Here is a 20,256-nt window from a genome sequence, read left to right as displayed (position 1 = left end):
TGAATGTGGTTCATGTTCTGAATGCGGTCCATCTGGGCCGGCTAATTTTTGAAAGAGAAAAAGAAAACCACGTTGTTGATGATACTCTAGAAGGCTGGACCAACCTTGCATTGACCAAACCCGAGACTTTTGTGCATTGCACCTTCTAGAGAACCTCCACTCGTGGTCATGGCATAACAAAACCACCCTTTTTCTCACCTGTCACAGATCACAAATACTCCCTATATATATAAAAGCCTCTCACTTCCCTTCATCCTCACAACAACCCCCATTTCCCAACCACTGCTACAACACCACAAACTTTTCTCTTCTCTCTTTTCTTGTTTTCAAATCTCAGACGGAAGAAATAACAAACAAGAAATCATAGGAAAAATGCCACCTTTTGCCGGCTCCGAACCAGTTGGGTTCCCGAAGCCAGATTCCAACATAGTTTCCATTGACGTGGGAGGCCAACTGTTCCAAACCACGAAACAGACACTAACCTCGGCGGGTCCGAAAACCTTCTTCTCCAGAATTGCGGCGGAATCTTCTGGACTCCACACCCCCTTCGTAGACAGAGACCCAGAACTCTTCTCGCTCCTTCTCTCTCTTCTCAGAACCGGTAACCTTCCCTCAAAGGCCAAAGCTTTCGATCTCCAAGACCTAATCATCGAGTCTAAATTCTACGGCATCGAGTCCCTCCTCGTCAATTCCCTTTCCAACCCTTCTCAATTGGAACCTTTTAATCTCCAAAAATCGCTTCTTTTACCCTTGAACGGACGCGATTCCCCCTCCGCCCTCGCCGCCACCGCTTCCGGCGCCCTCCACGTCGCGCACGGCAGCAAGATCACCTCCTTCGACTGGTCCCTCCGCCGCAAATCCACCGTCCTGACTCAATTTACCGCCGTGGATTCCCTCCTCGCCCTCTCGCCGGCCCTCGCCGCCGCCGGCGCCAACGACTTCTCCGGCCTCCAGATCCTCGACCTCGAGAAGGGGCGCGTCAGGGAAACCATAAATTGGGAAAACGTCACCAAATCCGGCTCCACCGTCCAAGCCATCGGATCCTCGCCGGAAAACATGTTCGTGAGCTTCGAATCTTCCCGCAGAAACTCGAATTCGATAATGGTTTACGATTTGCATACCCTAACACCCGTCACGGAGATCAGTCACAACGAGATCTTCGGCGCGAACATCGATTCGGCGATTCCGGCGACGAAGTTGCAATGGATTGAGGGATATAATTTGCTAATGGCTTCTGGATCCCACAGTGGGCCCTCGGGCGTGAACGGGAACATACGGTTGTGGGATGTTAGGTCCGGCAACGTTGTTTGGGAGGTTTCTGAGAAGGTAGATTGTTTTGCTGACGTGGCGGTTTGTGATTCGTTGTCGGTTATTTTTAAGGTTGGGGTGAATTCGGGGGAGGCATCCTACGTGGACTTGCGGAATTTGAGTAGCGGCGGTGAGAACGCGTGGGTTTGTCTCGGAGACAATAAAAGGAAAATTTTGAATGGGAAGAAGGAAGGGTTTGGTTGCAAGGTTGAAACGCAGGGGAATCAAGTGTTTTGCACCAAGGGTGGTGAAGTGGAGTTATGGTCGGAGGTTGTAATGGGGTCTGGGAACAGCAGTGGGAGGATCTTCAAGAAGAACTTGATGGGGAGAGTCAGGGATATGGGTGGGGCCAAGATTACCAATTTGGCCTTTGGAGGGAGCACCATGTTCTTGACTAGGAAGGATCAGCAATGTGTTGAGGTGTGGCAGAGTTCTTCTAGGGAATTTTGATGACTTTGTTATTTTCTTCAATTTTTTTAAGAAAGATGGTTGGTTGCATTCTGTAAATGAATTTGGCCCGCCTGTAGATTTTTTGAAAAGTTTGGTGAGGTACCAACTACCAACTTTGACATTATTTTCCTTTTGTTTGACAAATTGTTTTAATCTTTTTCTAAGATATCAATTACACTGCAGTCTATCATGATTCATGAACCTTACTGTCCATATTCTCTAATTCTTGTCATCCAATAAAAGATGTGGCCTTCAACTTGTTTTATAAATTTTTTATTTTCTACATCGACAAAATCTATGGTCCTATAGTTTGGTGCATCCATGCTCCAAGCTAAATGGGGTGGGTTGCAGAATCGTTCAGGGATGAAACCATGGTTTTCTCTCATCTGCTAAAGTTTGAAATTTAAAAATTGTACTTTTCAATAAAAATAAATAAATACAGTTTAATAAGTACATGGCTGATACTAATTTAGACATGTATTTCAACTTCATTTACTGGTTTAAAATTAATTGTATCAACTCTAAACCAATGGGATCACAAATTCTAACAACTTTATTCACCCTAAATTGATTTAGCTCTCGTTTGTTTGCAGTTAAAGAATTAAAAATAAGTGAATGAATAATAATCACATTTTATATTATATTTTAATTTAAAATTTTCATCTTAATTTATTTTTATTCTATTCCATTTTACTCTACCAAACACCCTACCTGTTAGATACCAAATTCTCCTTCTCAGTTGTGTTGATAAGAAAATGTTGAATCTGGTGTTTGTTTAGTTGTTAGTTGTTACTGTGAAGCCTTGTCAGTTGAGAAGCTTTGGTCGCTCTAAATCTGTTTGTTCTGTCCAACGAGGATTAAATGGATGGCCCCTTCCTTTGAATCATGTCCACAGCAAGGCCAGCCAACTCATATGGTAGCTAAGATTGGTTTTTCGTGTAATTGGACAACTCTTAGAATCAATATTGTTTTGTCCTTCAACTTGATTTTGCTAGAACTGAAAGCTAATCCAAGCACACTTTAACATTTCATATCAATTTCAAGTTTATGATGTTTGAGTTTTTTTTATTGACTTAATTAAATTTTTCATATCAGTAATATACGTTGTTTTTAGATTATTATCTAATGTTTATTTTTTTTCAATTAAGTATTTGAAAATTTTTTACATTTCACCTGAAAATTTTTTACATTTCATTTTATTATCGTTCGTTAATTTCTTGTGTGAGGTGTTAATGACAATATGTGATGACATGTCATTCTTTCTGTCACGTCATCATTTAACAGAAAGGAGACTAATGCTGAATAGTAAAATGAAACATAAATTTTTTTCAAATATTTAGTTGAAAAAAGATTAATGTTAAGTAGTAATCTGAAAACAACCTATATTACAAATATAAAAAAATTAGTTAAGTGTTTTTTTATTTTTAGCTTTAGTAAGATACTAGTTTTGTAGGGTTTTTTTCTCCATGGATTTGTAATTTCTTTGGGCTTTTGCACCTTTAATCCACAAAAAAAAAGGTGTTGGCTATCCTATGAGTGCTGCTGCTGGTGCACCCAGCACTAACCACAAAAAGATAAAAATACCCCTTACAAATCAAGTTGATCTGTAAGTTAATTTTTAAGACTTACAGATCAACTTGATTCGTAAGAAGAGAAATTAATAAGGACAATTTTATCATTTTTAAAAAATGATGAGTGCACTAACAATAATACTGGTGGGTGCACATAGAACACTTCTATCCTATACGGTAGGGATCCCACCCTGATATTGTGAGAAGCACTGGGGCAAGGCTGCATAATTTCGCACGGGCTTCGCCTAGTTTTTTGGACCTTGGTCACTTGCCTTTCTACCTTTCCTTTTTTTGACAGTATTTTTTTTTTTTTGGTAAGAACTCTGTTGACAAAGTATTTACGGTAACAATTGTTTTAGGACCATTTTTTATGTAGTTGAAAATATATTTTTTCTAAAATTAAATTAAATCAAATATGGACGTTGCTGACTGGTAAACACTCACCTGTTTTCCGCACAAGTGAATCTTGAATGAGTAGATATTGGCGCAAGTTTTTGTATGTGGAAAAACCTTTGTTCGTTGCTTGAAATTGAAAGGATTAAGTGTATCTTTAATTCAGACTCTAACATCGATTTTAAATAAATTTGTACATGCTTGATTTCACATAGTAAAAAAGTTTAAAATAGATCCAAAATTGTTTCTATGTTAAAACAACTTCGGATCATTTTTGTGTTAGATTAAAAAATTATATTGAATTTTACTCATAATTTACTTTTATAATAAAATTATTTAAACATAAATTATTTTACTTTAAAATAAATGTTATTCAAAATAAAATTTATAAAATTAACTTTATCAATACTCATTCATATACACACTATGTTTATGTGGCAAAACAGGATATCCCAACCTTGTGAGCTAACTCGATTTTACTAAATTAACTTCGTTCAAAATCAATTTTACCAATTTGATATCTGACAAAAAAAAGTTCAATCTCAGTAGTAGTTTTTAGTTAAACAAACATGCTCATTGATTGGCAAAAGTGCAACGCTGGGGTCAGGAATCCAACACCAACGCGGTCTTAATATAAGCCCGTCCTCATTACTTTCCGACAAATAAAAAACCCATTTACAGCTCGATCTGGGCTCTTGGGTCGCGCATGGGACGACAAGATATCATTAATCAACGAACTAAGTATTTTACGACATTTTTCACACCCCGCCCCACAAAAAAAATCAAATGAATTTACACATATCCATTTCAAAACCTTCCACATTCCAATTTCTCCATCATATTCGATTCTTAGAATGGTCGAATAGTGATAAACTTTTAATACTTAGAAAATTTTCTAAATTACACAAACAATTGATTTAAAATCGGTACATAAAGAAATTGTTAAAGGTTAGTCATCCACGTTTGAATTAGGTTGATTCACAATGATATTTTTGAAACTTAGCCATGTCAATTTGGGGAAAAAAATCGGTACATAAAGAAATTGTTTAACGAAAAAAATAAAAAAGAGAAGTTTATTTGATTCTTAGAATAGATATCCTATCCAATACCTAAATAAAAAAAAAAAAAATCCTATCGTATATTTGTGTGGCATGAAAAGAATATGTATCAAACTCAATTTAGGTGAATCAATGTCTTCTAAGCTTGCTAGCTTGATACTGTAGCACGTGTGTAGTTGAGGACTATGCAGCATGCATGTGCCCTTTTAACTTTGCCTTCCTCCTGTCTGCAGGGTCCGCAAAACATTAACCATGTCCATATGGATATGGTCCTCTTGTTGTAATTTCTATAGCGAGGCATCCACTAATGTGTTTTCTTATGCCATAAATATTAAAAAAGTTGTTGAGAAGTACTGTAGTAGTGAATAATAATTCAACGTAATTGTTCTTTATTCTCTCATTGCATTGTCAAATGTCGTGGACTTTTAACCAACAAAAATATAACTAAACAATTCAACGTTTTGAAAACTGGAAAATGCTATTGGAGAAAATAATGTTAAACCGATTATGTGGCTACGCTAAACGCTTCCACCGCCCTCTAAAAACAGCCTCGACGGTGGATTGGACCCACTCACTCCACATGAACCTAAACACCCATTATTTCGCCTTCCAATTAATGCTCCATTACCATTGAGCACAAAGAATTCATTGCTAAATTCGGTGATTTTTATTCACAATATTCTACACTAAGAAACAAGGCATTGAATGTATAGTTAGTGATAACCATTTTATCGGCAACCGTTGCTGTATATTTAATTATTCCAGTGACTTTTGACAAAACTCAATGCTAGTATTAATTCTTACTCTATGCATTTTCATATTATTGGTTCCTACCTATCCTGAAAAAATGTTTTCTTAGATTATTCTTTTACTTAATTCTTCTTCGTATAAAATATATTTGTATTAGATTGTTTTAATGTACCAAAAAAACATTAATTTATTTGAGCAAATTATCAATTTAATCCTTGAAATTATAATAAGCACTTAAATTCATAAGTGAAACTAATCAAATGACAAAATGGTTCACGAGATTGTGAATTATCAATCAATTTAATGATTGAAATTGTAATGATCAATCAAATTGATTTTGAGATTTTAAAAAAACATATTGTAAAATGGTCCTCGAAATTATAAATTATCCATCAAGTTATTATAACTAGAATCAATTGTTGAAATGATTGATTGCTTAAAATTGCTTTAAAAATTGGATGATTGTTATATTTTCAATACAATGAATACTTTTTTTTAATAAAAAACATCATATTTGATTTTGTTACCTTAACAAATGCGATATTGATTGTATTTTCTTATTCTTCAAAGAAGACCATTTTACAATATATAAAATAATTATTACTTTTTTTTCAACTTTGTTTAAATCATAAACTTAATTATTTAATATTATTTTAGTCCTTAAAAATATATTAACATTATCATTTTAGTCTAATATTTTTTGAAGAGTGATGCTATTTCGTACGAATAAAAATTGTATTTTGAACAAACATGTTTGATGGAACATTGGAGCGCACTTCAGGCACAAAAGGATGGCTTACTCGTATTTGCTCCTGTCTCATTATTTTTGCTTACAGGAAATAATATATTTTAACGATATCTTTTTTTTTTTTAAGCCTAAAACTTGTATTAATGATCAGAAATAAAGATATACAAAAGACCGTACAAGTTGTACAGTTAAACCTAAGAATCTGATTATGATTTTTTATTTATCAGTAAATATTAATTTATTAATGTTTATTAAAAATATTAGTGAAAATCACAACCTTTCATCCTCTTTTTTAATTAATCGATCAATCTTATATTTTCATAAATCTAATCTGACTATGATGATGATAAAAGAACACTATAGTGTCAAAATATAGCAGTAAATTAAACTTCTCGTACTATCCCAAAATACAAGCCGAAGGTTCTACACACGAAGATGAGAAGAAGAGTGGATGCTTGAGGCCCATATGTTAACGATATCTTGTAATTTGTATTAGTTCCACACTTCCACTAGCTAGGATCGTATTTTCTGACGAGATCATCATTTCTGGCCTTTTGTTGATACGTTGTTCCTTTGAGATGCATCACAACAAAAAGAAAAAATCTCCCTTGTCTGTTTTATCAACTGCAGCGTGAACCAATGTAAAGAGACAAAAAACTTCTCAATCAAATCCAAACTGAAATTTGTTTTCAGACAGAGTTGGCAATGATTCTGAGGTGGAATAGGTAGGAATGATATCACAACCTGGATATACAAAATACAAAAACGTAGTAATACTTTAACAACCTAATATTTTAGACACATCATTGAAATCTTTTTATTTATTTTGGATAGTATTTTCCTTTTTCTTATCATATCGGATACTTATTATACTTATCATTTTTTTTCTCTAGATGTTCATTAACATATGAAGAGTCCAAAAAACATTTTCCATACTAAAATGTGTGTGGTGTTCTTATTGATTTAATTAAGATAACTAGCTAGACAGAATATTCAATCACCATCCCTAATGGTGTGTTCAGTTGAAGGAAGGAGAAAAGGATGAAGGTTTTGTGTTTGCATGGGTGAGCTTTACTGGGCCAAAAACATTACTCAAAGTGGGAGGAACAGAGAGAGATGACTACTTTTTTATATATAATTTGTGATATTTAACAAAAATATATCCATATCATATATAAAATATTCTAAATCTAGCAGTTTAAACATTTTTTAAATTACCTTTTATTAAAAACTATATAATTTACTTATCTTTCGATCTATTTTTTTTACTAGCTAGTTTAAACAAGTTAGTGATTATTCTTTTTACTATTTTTTTATCTTATATCTATTCAAATGTCATTTCTTGTTTAGTTTATTGTTACTATATTCCTCATTTTTAATTTCCTTTAAACAATCGTATACTCCCTCCCTCTTAACTCAATTACAAGCAACAAAAAAAAAGTTTGGTAAACTCAAATATAAATAAATTTTAACAAGTGGCGTCCTATTTAATAATGTCATATAAAAAATATCCTTCAATTAATTAAGATTTTATTTTCAATGATTATTTTTTATTATTGATATCAAGTACCAATGGAAAAATATTTTTAAAAAATCATTTTTAAATATAATTAATAGAATTAAATAATATATATTTGATCCTTATACTTTTTAGTCAAACTTAATTTTAGTTTTTATACTTTTAAATCAATCAATTTAATCCATATACTTAAAAAAAATGAATTTAATCTTCAACTAAGTATAACTTTGCTTATACAAATTCTTCTTTGGATTGGAGAGTTATCTAATTAAGGCCTATTATTCCAGCTGTCTTGCACACCATGTTACTAAATTCACTCTAAAGCATAGAATTTAAGTTAATAGTCCATGCCTCTCGTGCTAAGAGCTTATACTATATTCAAGAGTTCGTGCCTTATGGGTGTACTTTGATAGTAAGATTGTAACTACCATACATCCAAGTCTTATAAAAAGCAAATTACCTCTTATCACCTAAGTAGATTCTCTTTCCATATGTTATCACTCTATTAATTCACATTGAAATATCTTTACCTCAACTTTCACTTTGGCCAAACTAACACCTTCATCATTTCCATTAAACTTTCAGGTATAAAAAAATGGCCAGATCATCAAGAGTGCTGTTATTACTTATACAAGATAAAACAAATAACGTCATACTATATTCTCTCTATTATTAAAACACCATAAACATAATTCTTTAATTTCTAAAAAGAACTATCTATGTAATTGCATTTAAAATTTGGTTTTCATAATAAAATAATTTATTTTCTTATATTATTAGTTAATTATTCGATCAAATTAATTGATTTGAAAAAAAAACGTGTTAAAATTTTTCATTTATCCTAAAATCTACACTACTTATATTATCAACTTAATTATTTTTAAATCCATCTATATATTAAATAAAAGTATATGTTTTTTGTAAATGAATTTATTAGTGTATTTTATTCGAATTATGACAATATCAGTTTTTTTGTTTTTTCAATTTGAATTATTTTATGTTAATTTTTTTAGCCTATCCCGTGCCACCGTCTAGTCACTAGTGTGCTGGATGGATGTAAGCCTTTCAACGAGAAATGTTGTTAGCATCTTAGAGTCTTAGTAACTTAGTTTCGGTCTATTTTTTAATCCAAATAATATTAATTTTATATTTTTATAATTCAAAAATATATAAATCAATTAGTTACATAAATATATTTTAATTTATAAATGTTACTTAAATTAGAAAAAGTATCTGTGAAATGCACAAAACACTTTTGGTTTCACTAAATTTAAATATAACAAGTAGACGAATTAATGTTCAAAAGTCAGAATTGTTTAGACTTTAGAGTTAACCGAAGATAGCATAGCATCAAAACAGATGTATTTTTGTGGCAAATAAATGTTGCTGTTGGTCACTAATTTCAACCCAATCACGTGAGAGCACCGAGCTACCACCCATTTATGCAACCATAGAAACGCAAATTTTAGGGTATGTTTCATTTTCTGAAAATTGTTTTTTTTTTTAAATTTAAATTATGAAAATATGTTTGTTTTGACTTTTTGTTTTCTGTTTTCATGAAATAAAAATTTATGATATATTGATTTCTTATCTTTTTGTATTTTTAGATTTGTTTAAAATTATATTCATTGTTACCGCAATTTCCTTTTACCCCAAATAAGATTTCTGTTTTCAACTAAAAACACTAACGAGAATTTATTATTTTCATTTTCTGATTGTTTTCTATTTTCATTTTCACTGAAAATGTTTTTAGAAATCTAGCCAAACACATTTTCATCATTATTTTTTGTCTCGGGCCCAGTGAGGGGGATCGAAAATAATGGATTACTTCATTTACTTGATTTTTTTATTATCTTTTTCTATTTTTTTAAAATAAAATAAAATAAAATTTCACATATTTGACCACGCCTATTCCATACCCACGGCCACGGGTCTTCTCTGCAGTTGGCACCTAGTACTCTTGTTAAGTACAAAATTATAGTTTTCTCATCCAATCTTAATTATTCATTCACTTGTATTTCCTTCATTGAATGCTAGAATTAAAGGCAAAGAAACACTTTATGTCATTAGTGGGTGAGAACTCTCTTTCAAGAAACACTACAGTATCAATTTCTTTATTTTGTTATAAACACTAGCAATTTATTTGGACGTAATTAAATGTTAATAAGTGGACGAAAGTTTTTGATGACTATGCATTTTTGGTGGTGTTTTTTCTTCTTTCAGATTAAGGTATTTTTTAGTCAATAGCTATAAATTATTAATTGTGATGGAGTTTGTTACTAATATATTAAATGTTTTTAATATACTTGTTACAATTATTTAATAATATTTTTCAAAAAAAAATTATCTGTTATATTTTTGCTAAAAAAAATATTTAATTTTTTCATAAGTAATTTTTTGGTTTTAATTACTAACCATTTTCTTGAGAATGTTATGTTTTAATAGAAGGATATTTTTAATTCTTTAACTATCGTACCGAAGAGAATACTTTAAAAAAACATAGTATAATAAACTTTTTTAATTATGTGAGCTGTAGTTCATGTTTAATAAAGTTTCATAAAATTAATCTAACAGTACAAAATACGTTAATATATAAATGTTATGATATGCAACTTTTTTTTTAATATAAAAAAATCGAGACGCACTTTTACATTAAAGACTAGATTTAAAAGTAGGGATGCTAAAATGAAAATTTTACTATTTCTGAGTATGTGACTTGAAAAATTGTTGCTCATCTTATTTATTGGTGGATTGGCGGATGGCCTGTCAAAACATAAAATGGAAGAAATTGAAAACGGAAAACTTATATAAACTAAAGAAAATTAAAATATAGTTTTAGATATTTGTTAGCTACTATCCCATCTATCTGTCCAGCTAATAATTTTTAACTATATTATTTATCTTATTTATAATTTAACTGATCTAACTATTTTGTCATTAATACTAATTATATCAACATAAAATTAATAGACAAACACATCTATATATCTTTATTGATCATGATAAAAATTATTATAATTTAAAATCCTGGGTCCTAAAAACTGTCACCTTCATACAAAAATTAAACTAAAACCCTCAATTCTACACTGTTTTTTTATTGTCTTTTACCTAGTTTTAAAAAAATAATCTAACCTAGCAAACTGATCCGTCCTATCCTTTTCCAAATCTCCTTTTTAATTAACAAGTTAAAATGGGGTGAGACAAATAGACTGATAGGTTGAATACCTCTGACTTAATTACTTCAAAAAATGTGAGTTTAACATCAAGAAATATGGATAATTATATGTTTTCATGTTGAATTAGGGTATTTTTCTACCAAAATTCAATGACTAATCAATCAACGTATTGAAATTCATTTAAAATGATTGAATTTTCTCAACATTCATATGAATGAGTTAAACATCAAATTCATACTTTGTTACTTGTTATTATATGAAACGTTGGGGTGTTATATAAAATATAAATGTACAATTTATTTTAGGGTATATGGGAGAAGAAAGATGAAATAAATAAAAAGATAAAAAAAAGAAAATAATAAATGTGATAAATGATATAAGAAAAATATTAAAAATAAATAAATACATATTTATAAGAATAATTTGTTTAATTTCTTCTTGATAAATAAGATCTTTTATTTCAATCATATTTTTTATCTATAAAATTTAAACTTAAAATCTTATTTAAAAAAATCAAACTTATTATTACTCAAATGAATAATTTATTGATATCTTAATTGACTAATTATGTATATTATTAAGGTAAATCCTTTATTCTAATTGAAAAATACCTTTAAAATTGTATGTAAGTTTTTTCTTTTGCCTTATCGAAGGAAAAAGAATAGTTTGTCTTAACTCTTAATATGCCCAACGACCTCGGTGGGCATTAATGAGGGTGGAATCACAAGCCACTGGAGCTTACTGACACGAGAAGAAAACGCATGCAGCTTAAACCATTGAAATCATCAACAACACCTAGCATTTCCACTCCTTATTAATTGTCCTTCAATTCTCTGGGCTTCACTACTATAAAACACTTTTTTTTCTCGTTTCCCTTTCGCTCACACAACACAACTCCTACCAACAAGGTGCTCTGCTCGTTCACTCCTCTCTCATAGTACGTGCCTCCATCTCTCAACACTAAATTACTTGCTTCTCTTATTAATCTCACAATATTGCTCCTTCTTCTTCTTCTTTTTTGCTGATTGCCCTTGAACCCTTCAAGTTTCAACACATTGTTCACACTCACAATAATTTGCATGCAACAGATCTCAATTATTCACCAATCAAAACCACCTACACAATTATTTATTTATTATTGAACACAACAATTTATCTATCACTCCCTTTTTAGCACACTTCAATACTACCTAACACACCTAGGGTTTACTTTACTTTAATTAAACAAACCCTTTTTTAAAAAAGAAAAAACTGGTACTGATACGTACATTTGCTTGGTGATGGTAATAGCAGCCTCTGGCTCCTCCTCCGGTGAAAGAGGGTGAGAAGAGGAGTTAGCAAGCAATTTTTGTTTCTTTTGGGAGTTGGGACCCCTCACTCACATGGACGCATCAACGGCTTTAATGATCCTATCCGCAATAGCGGCCTATTTAATATGGTTCACCTTCGTCACTCGCTCCCTAAAAGGTCCACGTGTCTGGCCCCTATTCGGCAGCCTCCCTGGCCTCATCCAACACGCCAACCGCATGCACGACTGGATCGCCGACAACCTCCGCGCGTGCGGCGGCACGTACCAAACCTGCATCTGCGCCCTTCCCTTCCTCGCCCGTAAACAGTGCCTCGTCACCGTCACGTGCGACCCCAAAAACCTCGAGCACATCCTCAAGCTCCGCTTCGACAACTACCCCAAAGGCCCCACGTGGCAGTCCGCGTTCCACGATTTGCTCGGCGAAGGCATCTTCAACTCCGACGGCGACACGTGGCTGTTCCAACGTAAAACCGCCGCACTGGAATTCACCACGCGCACTCTGCGCCAAGCCATGGCGCGTTGGGTGAACCGAGCCATAAAGCACAGGTTCTGCCCCATCCTAGCCACGGCTCAGAAAGAAAACAAATCAGTGGATCTTCAAGACCTCTTGCTTCGGCTCACTTTTGACAACATATGCGGCTTGGCTTTCGGCCAAGACCCGCAAACCCTAGCCGTGGGGCTCCCAGATAACGCTTTCGCTCTCTCCTTCGATCGAGCCACCGAGGCCACTCTACAACGCTTTATTTTACCCGAGATCTTGTGGAAGCTGAAGCGATGGCTCAGGCTCGGAATGGAAGTGAGCCTGAGCCGGAGCCTGAAACACATCGACAATTACCTCTCCCACATCATCAAGAACCGCAAGCTGGAGCTTCTGAATGGCACTGGGTCCCACCACGACGACCTCTTATCCCGCTTCATGAGGAAGAAAGAATCCTACTCTGAAGAGTTTCTCCAACACGTGGCACTCAACTTCATCCTGGCAGGGCGCGACACGTCATCGGTCGCTCTAAGTTGGTTCTTCTGGCTCTGCATTAAGAACCCGCATGTGGAGGAAAAGATCCTCCACGAGCTCTGCAGTGTCCTCAAGTTTACACGTGGAGATGATATCTCCACGTGGCTCGAGGAGCCTCTGGTGTTCGAGGAGGTAGACCGCCTGGTCTATCTCAAGGCAGCTTTGTCTGAGACGCTGCGGCTGTACCCCTCCGTCCCGGAGGATTCCAAGCATGTCGTGAAGGATGATGTTTTGCCTAATGGGACTTTCGTTCCGGCGGGTTCGGCAGTGACCTATTCAATTTACTCGGTTGGGAGGATGAAGTTCATTTGGGGAGAGGACTGCCTCGAGTTCAAGCCTGAGCGGTGGCTCTCTCCGGAAGGGGACAAAATTCAGGTGCAAGACTCCTACAAGTTTGTTTCGTTCAATGCGGGACCTAGGCTTTGTTTGGGGAAGGACTTGGCTTACTTGCAGATGAAGTCAATCGCCGCTGCGGTGCTCCTGCGCCACCGCCTCGCCGTCGCGCCGGGTCACCGTGTCGAGCAAAAGATGTCACTCACACTGTTCATGAAGTACGGTCTCAGGGTGAATGTGTACCCAAGGGATCTCAAACCGGTGCTGGAAAAGTTAACCACCACCGAGGGTGCTATTACTGTTGGTCAAAAGTGATTTTGATTTGGTTAATTAAACAGATAGATACATCATCGGTTTAAATAAAGAAATAATATTAATTATAAGAAATTTATATATTACTTAATATAGAATATTGACGATGATGTATCATTTCATCTGTGTTAGTTTAATTTACGTTGTCTGTATAGATGAAATTTCCCTTTACTCACAAGTTTCTCATCTGATGATGAATACTATTTATGTTTTTGTAAACATTTTGATGATTAAAAAGTAATGCTGCTGCAGTTCGGGAAGCTATATTTGTGCTGTAATTTATCATGGTGGGTGTCTTCACAAACGGCAACTATTTGGTGACACCGATGTAGTTTAATTTTTTATTCGGAACTCTAGCGTACTTGCCTAGTTAAAGCCCTAGCTTGTGGTCTCTGTCACCATAATATAATACAGATCACTGAGATCACATTCGTAACGGCCACATTTCCAGAATTGGGATGTTTGGTAGAAGGTAGAAACACGGATCACTTTTTAGTTGCATTAATTGAAGAGGATTTATTTGAGAATTTGAATCGAATTAATTTAGTTTGATTCAGTTAATTCGTTTTTTCACTTTAAATTTGAATCAAATATTGTAATTAGTTCAATCATATATTTGGGTATGTTTAGTAAACTAACTTATAAATAGGATTAAAAAAAAACTTATAAATAAGGGTGGGTAGAAAATAGGCTAGACGGTCCGTTAGGAGTGCACAGCCTCATCCGACCTCACTTGTTTATTAAAAATGACAAGCTTAATTTTTTTTAAAAGATGTTTTAATTAATAAATCAAACTTTAAGAAAGTTTATTAAGTTTGATATATAGGTTGGTCAGTTTATATAACAACATATATATAATATTGATAAAGGCTTAAACTCTTAAATATTAATGTTGTTTAGTTTGGTTAAGGTTTTTTTAAAAAATAAAAAATAAACCAAATTAATCCCATCATATTTGAATTGAGTCAGGTCTATTGATTAGATCTATCAATATAATAGTAGAAAATAAAATAAAAAGAAAGTTGATGAATAGTCTCAAAAGTCATAATTATAGCATATATTATATAAAAAAATAGATTTATTTACGTGTTTGGGCCAGTTTCATATTCCTTGTGTCAAGATTAAATACTCAAATTGATTTTTTAAGAGATATAAAATTAATTTTCTGACAAAATGATAAGAAAAAAAATCATGAATTTAATTTTTTCTGCTAACAAAAAACGTAATAATTATTAATTAATTAACATGTTGATAAAAAACTTTGTTGGATCATGTGTTATTAGTGTAAATTTTTTTATTAATTTTATCAATGACTAGTCTAAATTGATATTATTAGATTTATCATTTTAAAATTCAAATTAAACTATTGGTCTAAACTTGCTCTCCCCTTTCAATTTAGTTCAAATTGAATAGTTCATCGGGTCAACCTTGACCCATATCCATCCCTCAAAAACATTTTTTTTTATCTAACACAATATTATCATTCTGTCTTTTTTGGTGAATTGGTTATCATTAATTGTGTCTCGCAGATAAATTATGTAAAAATTAATACGTGATAATGATGAGTTTTTACAACAAGTTTTACAACTTTTTTTATTTCTTTATTATGTTAATTATTTTACCTCATATTTTCTCTTTTTTACTTCTTATTTCTCTCATAAATTACAAGAAATATTCTAAAAACAAGATTAGTTAAGAATATATGATCCTTAAGGGTTAAGCAAACCCCCACATTTCTCTTCTCGAATATTTAATCCAACATGTATATTTGAACTTAAAACTATTGGTTAATTAAATTTAAATAATTACATATCAATTGATCATCTATGCTTTTGGTAATACATTATGATAGATAATTGTTACTTGTATAAACATGAACAATTCTTCCATTGTCACATTAACAATCAACTTGCTCCAATCCTGAATTTTAACAAAAACGGATTCTTATATGTGATGATCGGTTAAGCTTCTCTAGTTGAAAATTCAGAGTGCAAGCTTCCGTGGTCAAATTAGTCTTTGTCTTAGCTGAAATTACGTGCAGTGATACATGACCTCAATCTTCTTTTAAATGAAACATGCAATGGAGTTAATTATTGACGGCCTCTGATTTGGAAGTGTTCCTATAACAGGGGCATATGGGTTGATGACTTGATCGATGTCATTTAGATTGGTTAACCAACATATTGTGAAGGGATAATATTAAACCCAAAACATTGATTGTGGGCATGATTAGCTAGTAGTTAAAATTAACTACGGAAAACATAAATAAATCAAGCTTACCATAACTAGATGGTTAGCTCAAGAACAAAGCTTACCATAACTGTTTAGTTAGCCTCAAGAAGGTGAGATACTTGGGATGACTTTGTATCTGATTCAATGATTCAGAATGAAATGTTTTAATGGATGACGATGACTTGGAGTATGTATTATAAAATTAAAGAAGATTCTGTCAAATGGTGTCATGTCACGTGTTAATATTAGAGTAATTTTAATTTTGTGTTTAAAACGTTTTTTTTCAATGTTGTAAACAAAAATAAATAAATTATTTGATTTGCTACTTTTCTAAACACTCTTGCTAACTAAAATTATTTTGGTGATTATATAGTAACGAATTCTATAAGGTTAAAATCTTATTATGGATAGAAATGTGTTGATGAAAAAATAGAGATGTCACTTGTATATTATTCGGTCAATAAAGTTAAAAATAATAAACAAGAGAAAGATTAATAACGACTTTTATATATATGGAGTGTTTTTAATAAATAATTCTTAAATAGTTTATGTTGAGCAAGTTAATGTTGTTGATTAAGTATATTTTAACAAGAGAAACATGATTTTTTTTTCCTTTTATTCTAGATAGGTAAAGTTTGACACGTTATTTTAATTAACTTTTAACATATTTTATTAGTCAAAGAATTAACTTCCATTAGTTTGATAAATAAATTATTTTAATAGATTATATCATTTGTTTATTTAAATTTAAAATGGTTTTCTTAATGAACTAAATTTCAAAAGTATATATAATTAATTTATTCAACTAATATTATGATAAGTTAAATTTATAATCAATAATCATTGATAACATATGGTTTATTCTAAAAACGATTAACCTTAAATTAATTCATTTTTATTTATCTAATTATATACATAGTCTGTCAGGGGCATATCAGCCTCCTTTATTCGACCAAATAAAAAATTAATTTTACATATAATTAATTTATTACATCCCGGTTGACAAGGAACTTTTCTATCAATTTCTAACCAAGAATTTGATGGTTGACATTCATGCACACCCAGAACTTGATGGTTATGCTTAATGCCGACATGTCACTTGAAAAAACGGCATTTATTACATCTAATATAATCATATATAGATTCAAATAAAAAAAAATTCAAAAACATAAAAGGATTCATATTATGTAATAAATAATAATAATTAATATTGTGTAATAAATATACACAGTAATCCCGTGCAATGCGGAAATTACATATATAGTTCTACATATTTTCTACCATGTAAGTCATTTTCATGGCAAAGAAATTTAGTAACCCCAAATTAAGGTCATGTGCCCTCAATCCACAAAATTAACCAAACATGGAGTGTCGCACTCCAGATCGCGAAGGGTTGGCAAATCGAAATATAGCTATTAACATCTTGCAAAGTTTAATTTGTCTTCTTGTAACCATGCAATGCAATAATTATAACAGAGACAATATTGTGTTTGGTGTAGTCTTGTAGAAACAGGCAATCAAAAGTCGAAACTAAAAACCCCCACCAATATAATGCAGAACAATCGTACATGTGTATAAATTTTTATTTAACCCTCATAGAAGTCTTTTCTTCGGACAATGGAGGTGCTCTCTCTGGATACTTTCATCACAGTTTCATGTGACTGTGTGATGAGTGACATCGTTTCTTTTTTGTTTTTAAAAACTAAAAAAAATAAAATTCAAACTACAAACTAAGAGTTGATTACATTCCAAAAAAAGAAAACCTATCTTTGGAGGTGTTGTCCCCACAGGCCCGAGTAAGATGCAAATGTTGATTACATTCCAACTAGGTTTTATGTCACGAGATTTTAGAAGGATTTGAAGCTACTCGGATAAATTAATGATTCCTCTAATAAATAAGCAACCCTACATTTCATAAGACTTTCATAATGAAACTTATCTAATTTCATTTAATAGGATATGTCTAAAAGTTTTCATAAGTTAATCAAGCCTATAAAACTTTGTAAATAAAGTTATATGATAGAAAAATTTAATCTAATTGTAGATTTTATGATAAAATCATATAATTAAAATGACTGAATAATACAATAATAAAGATAATTTACACGGATGTAATTTGATCTATTTCCTATTTAAAATATAAACAATATTTGTTATTTATTACACATATAAAATATCTCAATTATCTAAACTTTTTGGTGCATAGAATCATCTTATATTATAGCATGTTAATATCTCATTATTTCAAGTAAAATTGGATTTAAATTTATTAAGTGAGATTTTAAGTTTGAATCTTGTAAATAAAAAAAAATTAGAAGAGAAATCATATTATAGGTGGTCAATCAAATATTCAACAAGATTAGTCTCAAATTAAAACTTTCTGAATAAAAAAAAGTGATTAATTTTTTTTGCTAAAAATAGTTAATCAAGATCTTTGATATGAATTAATCATTAACATATTTGTACTACAAACACGATGAACCAAAAAAATATGTATAATATCATGTGATTTAATGATTATATTAATTGAATAGACCATTTAGAAAAACAATTATCAGTAACAAAAAAAGAAAAACAATTATATTTATAAAACATATATTTTGTATTAAGGATTCTTATTCCTATGTATGTTAAAATATCCATATTACCTTAGTAATTTTTTTTTCTGAATTATATTCCCTTATTAACTTCAAAATGTTTAAAAATAGAAAATAATTTTAAAATATCCATCTAAAATTTATTACATTATTCAATAATAAAAAATATCTAGTCAACGTGAAAATAGAAAAAATATTTACCATTAATAGCATCAACATCGTTTATTATATTCTTTACAAAGTAAAATTTTAAAGATGCAATTAAAGATATAAAAATGACCTAGGGTGTGATTGACCAATTTTTTTAAGTTTAAGCAAGAAATAATAACTAAAAAAAAGTTGTTTGTTATTTTTTCAATTTTTGGTTTAAGAACTCCTTTTAAATCAAAAGTTGCACCTTAAAAACTCCTTTTAATTTTTACTTAAAAAAATAGTGTTATTTTTTCAATTTTTAGTTTAATAACTTAAAAAATATTTTAAAAAAAGCATTAGTTTTATCAAAAACTAGTTATCTTGTCCAATAAAAATATATTTATAAATACTTTCATAAAATTAATTTAATTTACATAATTTTTTTAATGATAATAAAATTAAAATATAAGTACTCAATATAATAAAGTTTTTTTAAATATGTTAGTTAATAAAATTTTATTTGCATCCAAAAGAGTATAGTATAAATATTAAATATATTATATTTAAAATGTTATGAGTAAAAAAGTAGTATATTTGTGTTAATTAATATGTTAATATTTAATGCAGTTAAAAGATATATGCAAATATTTAATATTATAAAGTGTTTTTTTATAAACCGTCCTTTATTTATTTTTTGTGTTAAAGATGATATTAGTATGAATTAGCTTTTGTCAAGAATATTAATTAATATTTATTGAAGATCGTGAGTGTACACAAAATAAATCAACATAATTTATTAAGATTCGAGCTCTAAATTATTTATTTAAAGGATACAAACAAATATTATTTATGTCTTAGTCCATCTTTTATCCACTAGAATAAAATTTAATGTGATTATAGAAAAGAAAAATTGAACTCAATAACACTAGTGAAGATAAAATAACCAAGCTTCATAGGTTATTAGTCACATATGTTAGATTTTTGTCACATAAAAATGAGACAAAAAGTTAAAAAAAAAAATTCGTGCAACAAAATTAATTTGAAAATAGAGCTAATGAATAAGCCACTTTTTTTTTTTCGCACAGCAAAAAATATTTCATTAATTCATAACATAAAAGCTAAACTTTTTGAGAAAATTTGTTTATTTGTTAGTTTATTTAAGAGATAATTTTTCATCTTTTCTTTCTTAGAAGATAAACTTTTATTTTAAGTATTTTTATATAACAGCATTTGACTTTCTTTCTCCTTTGACTTGATTCTCTTTAAAAGGACAAGGAAAGTCCAAAACAAGTTGCATCAAACAATACCTTAAATTATCTATTACCGATAATGAATTTGGTTTGCAACTTATTACCG

The 20,256-nt window shown here is 31.0% G+C and overlaps 2 protein-coding genes across 3 annotated transcripts; both read left to right on the top strand.

Annotated features, from left to right (window-relative positions):
• Positions 1-66: 66 nt before the first annotated feature.
• Positions 67-1,961, top strand: LOC114421026 (BTB/POZ domain-containing protein At5g41330). The gene has a single exon (XM_028386777.1). It carries the CDS (start codon positions 373-375, stop codon positions 1,756-1,758), a length of 1,386 nt encoding a protein of 461 aa, XP_028242578.1. The 5' UTR covers positions 67-372; the 3' UTR covers positions 1,759-1,961.
• Positions 1,962-11,691: 9,730 nt separating this feature from the next.
• LOC114421025 (cytochrome P450 86A22-like) lies at positions 11,692-14,203 on the top strand. 2 transcript variants are annotated; one of them, XM_028386774.1, is made up of 2 exons: positions 11,692-11,910; positions 12,267-14,203. In XM_028386774.1, exon 2 carries the CDS (start codon positions 12,356-12,358, stop codon positions 13,940-13,942), a length of 1,587 nt encoding a protein of 528 aa, XP_028242575.1. In that variant the 5' UTR covers positions 11,692-11,910; positions 12,267-12,355; the 3' UTR covers positions 13,943-14,203. The 2 variants fall into 2 exon arrangements, with proteins under 2 accessions (XP_028242575.1, XP_028242577.1); XM_028386776.1 differs by having other exon boundaries at positions 11,739-11,910; positions 12,264-14,203.
• Positions 14,204-20,256: the final 6,053 nt, after the last annotated feature.

Source organism: Glycine soja, chromosome 8, assembly GCF_004193775.1.
Source record: "Glycine soja cultivar W05 chromosome 8, ASM419377v2, whole genome shotgun sequence".
Classification (NCBI taxonomy): Eukaryota; Viridiplantae; Streptophyta; class Magnoliopsida; order Fabales; family Fabaceae; genus Glycine; species Glycine soja.
The sequence above is the reverse complement of the archived record's forward strand: the minus strand, read 5'-3'. Positions and strand labels throughout refer to the sequence as shown.

What these genes read in the sequence shown, in the direction of transcription:
- LOC114421026 (XM_028386777.1), top strand. Translation starts at nt 373, where the DNA reads ATGCCACCTTTTGCCGGCTCCGAACCAGTTGGGTTCCCGAAGCCAGAT.
- LOC114421025 (XM_028386774.1), top strand. Translation starts at nt 12,356, where the DNA reads ATGGACGCATCAACGGCTTTAATGATCCTATCCGCAATAGCGGCCTAT.